The sequence below is a fragment of the Octopus bimaculoides genome, chromosome 6 (genome assembly GCF_001194135.2).
Source record: "Octopus bimaculoides isolate UCB-OBI-ISO-001 chromosome 6, ASM119413v2, whole genome shotgun sequence".
In the NCBI taxonomy this organism is placed as follows: domain Eukaryota; kingdom Metazoa; phylum Mollusca; class Cephalopoda; order Octopoda; family Octopodidae; genus Octopus; species Octopus bimaculoides.
In genome coordinates this window covers 107240813-107243910 of record NC_068986.1, presented here as the reverse complement: position 1 = coordinate 107243910, position 3098 = coordinate 107240813, and the positions used below count along the sequence as shown (strand labels likewise).

General features: G+C 35.4%; 1 protein-coding gene and 1 long non-coding RNA gene across 5 annotated transcripts in view; one reads left to right on the top strand and one right to left on the bottom strand.

Annotated features, from left to right (window-relative positions):
* Nucleotides 1-432, top strand: part of LOC128248179 (uncharacterized) — an 8842-nt gene extending 8410 nt beyond the window's left edge. The window contains exon 2 of the long non-coding RNA XR_008264478.1: nucleotides 258-432. This is a non-coding gene — a long non-coding RNA (uncharacterized LOC128248179). The remainder of the gene's footprint in view (nucleotides 1-257) is intronic.
* Nucleotides 433-2300: 1868 nt separating this feature from the next.
* The window catches only part of LOC128248178 (uncharacterized), a 19073-nt gene continuing 18275 nt past the window's right edge, over nucleotides 2301-3098 (bottom strand). For all 4 annotated transcript variants that reach the window (XR_008264477.1, XM_052969060.1, XM_052969063.1 and 1 more), the window contains one exon: nucleotides 2301-2428. Coding sequence is in view for 3 of the 4 variants with exons in the window: in XM_052969060.1 (XP_052825020.1) it covers nucleotides 2332-2428 (97 nt within the window). In the remaining variant the exon portion in view is untranslated. The remainder of the gene's footprint in view (nucleotides 2429-3098) is intronic.

The window sequence follows — 3098 nt, the reverse complement described above, 5'->3', positions numbered from 1 at the left end:
TATATATATATATATTGCATTGTCAGTGAGATTACACTGCCCGATTGCCCTCGCCAGCTGGCAATCGAATTCATCGAAGTTATAACTTTATTGTTTAATGGCTGTAAACTTGTAAACATTTATGTTCTATTGTAGTAAAATTTACAACTTTATATAATTAACATTGCTTGCCAGTTTTATTTGGTAATATTTGTTTTTAGTATACATGAATAACTGCTTTATTATTTTATTCTGTTTGAATACTTTTATATTTATAGAAAGTTAACGAGAAGAAAGAAAAAGAGGAAACGAAATCGAAGGCCATAATCTGTTTGCAATATACTGATGAAGAAGGAAATGATAAGTATACCAGGCCAAGGTTTAATCATTTTGTCATATAATCCTTATTGAAACATGCAAAAGAAATAACGTAATAAACCAATTTCAGAGCCATTTCTGTAGTTTTGTTTTTCCTGCGTGTACCCTGTGATCTTTATGGCTGTTACAAACCATTAGAAGGAAAGTTTGATTAAAAGACATTTACTTTTCGTTTCATCAGCCATTCATGCAATACCTCTCGATCTTCTTCATAGTCTTTATCACTGGATTCCCTACCACTCTAGAAAGAACAGGATCTCACTGTCTCTCCAAGTCTACAGTACCTTTGGTGTCAAATTCCTTTTTCAATGTTTCTCCTTAACTGCCCCCACCTCATTCCCACGTACCCCACTCAGGTCGACACCCTCTTGACAACTTTTATATCATTCTCACACTACCACTTGCGATCGATACAATAATATGCACACGCACACACACAAATATATACACACACACACACGCACACACACAAATATATACACACACACACACGTTCACAAACCCCGTGACCCAACACATCTTCACAGCTATCGCTTACACACATGGATACGCAAACTGCCTCTCCTCCAACTTATTCCCACTTAACACCTCTACATACATCAACATGTCCACACGTACACAATGTCTTACGCTCTCACGCTAAGACATACTTGCGCTCGGTCCACGTACATCCATCGACACGGACACTCATGAATGAACTTGCTCTTACCTCTACCTTAAGCGCATATATAAACGTATACCTCTGCTCCAATGCACAACCCTTACATGCCTGTAATTTCCAATTTGCTTCACAACTGTCCTTAATCCATTCATACGTAGTTTCACATTGATCAAAACAACAAGCAATCCTTGCCACTGATACTTCAATCCACACACAAAAAACACAGACACACACTCACAAACATGCAAATGCATTCACACACGGTCCCGCTTCGCTAGGCTATATCCTCCCTCACTAACATACAATAACGTATGAAGCATCTGCAAAAATATACATACACGCACACGATCTTCTATCTAATTATCACCCGTTGTTTCACTTTCCACGCTTCCCCCAGTCTTCATCACGCATTGCTACTCCATAGTAGTTAAGCTCCATTCCGTCGATCTTTCCGTCCGCTGCTAGTTCATCTTTGGAATGTATTACTGGATTTTACCACTTCACCAACTTACCGTGAAAAATAAAATCGTACATATTTTACAAAAGCCTTTTTTACAATAAGCGTTTAGTCGCCATCACGCACTACGACATAACTATAGAAGATGCTCTACCCGTGCTTCGTTTCTCGAATATATTTGAACTTGTGATGCATAAAAGCAATGTCGATATTAATTATTGTTTAATAATGCGCAGGTGTAGCTGCGTAGTAAGAAGTTTGTTACCCAACCACACGTGACACTTTGGGCATATGTGTATATGTACATGCACATATACACTATGTGTATATGTGTATGTACGTGTATATATATATATGTGTGTGTGTGTGTGTATGTGTGTGTATGTGTGTGTGTGTGTGTGTGTGTGTGTGTGTGTGTGTGTGTGTGTTTGAAATTATCTCTTTTCTATGCGTTTCACTTGTATGTTTGTTAGCGTCTCTCGCTTTTCATTTATACGTATCTGTTTTCATCTGCACATGCGTTCTTTTCATTTGTCTGTCTTTCACTATTGGAGAGAATTTCTTGCTCTGTGAAGGTATGAAGGAACACCTTCTGTTTTGAATAAACCAGGTTATAGAATTGTATAGGTAGTGATTTTAAGCAAAAGTACTTATTTTTAAATGTATGTTATTTGAAAGGTTTTTTTCTCTATCGTGGACAGTTTCCTCAAAATTTAAGGAACACGGAAACAAATACGGGTAGTTGAGCTTACTATAAGACATTGGGAATACATCAATATTTGATGTCTTGATAGAGTTCTATTTACAAATAACACTACATTATAAAACACTGGGATTTACTTTTATTGACGGAAAATTACAGGGAAAACCAACAACGATTTTCTTTTAACAGTGTTTCATTTCCGGATAGTAAAACTTCATTATGTGCATCAGTATATGATCCGCTGTGCAAACTGTAAAATAAAATAATTCCATTTTTAACGAATGTCTTAATGGCAAACAAACATATTGGCTTCAACGTTTCAAGATTCCCCTAATTTTATCAGGATATAATGACTAAAAGAATAGCTTGAAATTTGTGTAAATTCTCTGCGTGTAAATATGGTAACAAAGAAATTTTGCTGTTTTATGGTAAATATGCACATAATATATATATTTTACTTTTGTTTAGAATTTCATTATATTATATACTTGGAAATGTGTGCTGATAGTTGTCGATGTAAAGTAACAGGGATGCGAAAATAGGGTATTTCATGCCATTATATATGACTGATATATCGTATTTATATTTCATTCCGTTTAAAGCTGTCGTGCGATACACACATAACTGCATACTACATACACAGGTGCAAGCCATAACCAACTGAAACCTATGCTGTACTTTAAAATATCAGTAAATTATTTGTATATAACTGAAAATATGTGAATGGAATAGGTAAGAATATGGAAATGGAAATAGATGGATGTCTTAATAAATTTGGGTAGCTTAACAGGTGTAATTTTTTATGAGATATATGAGAGCTCTCTCTCACTCTCCCTTCCTCTTCCTCTTTATCTGTCCCTCTTTTTCTCTCTCGCACACACAATACATGTATATATATGTATGTATATATATATATATAT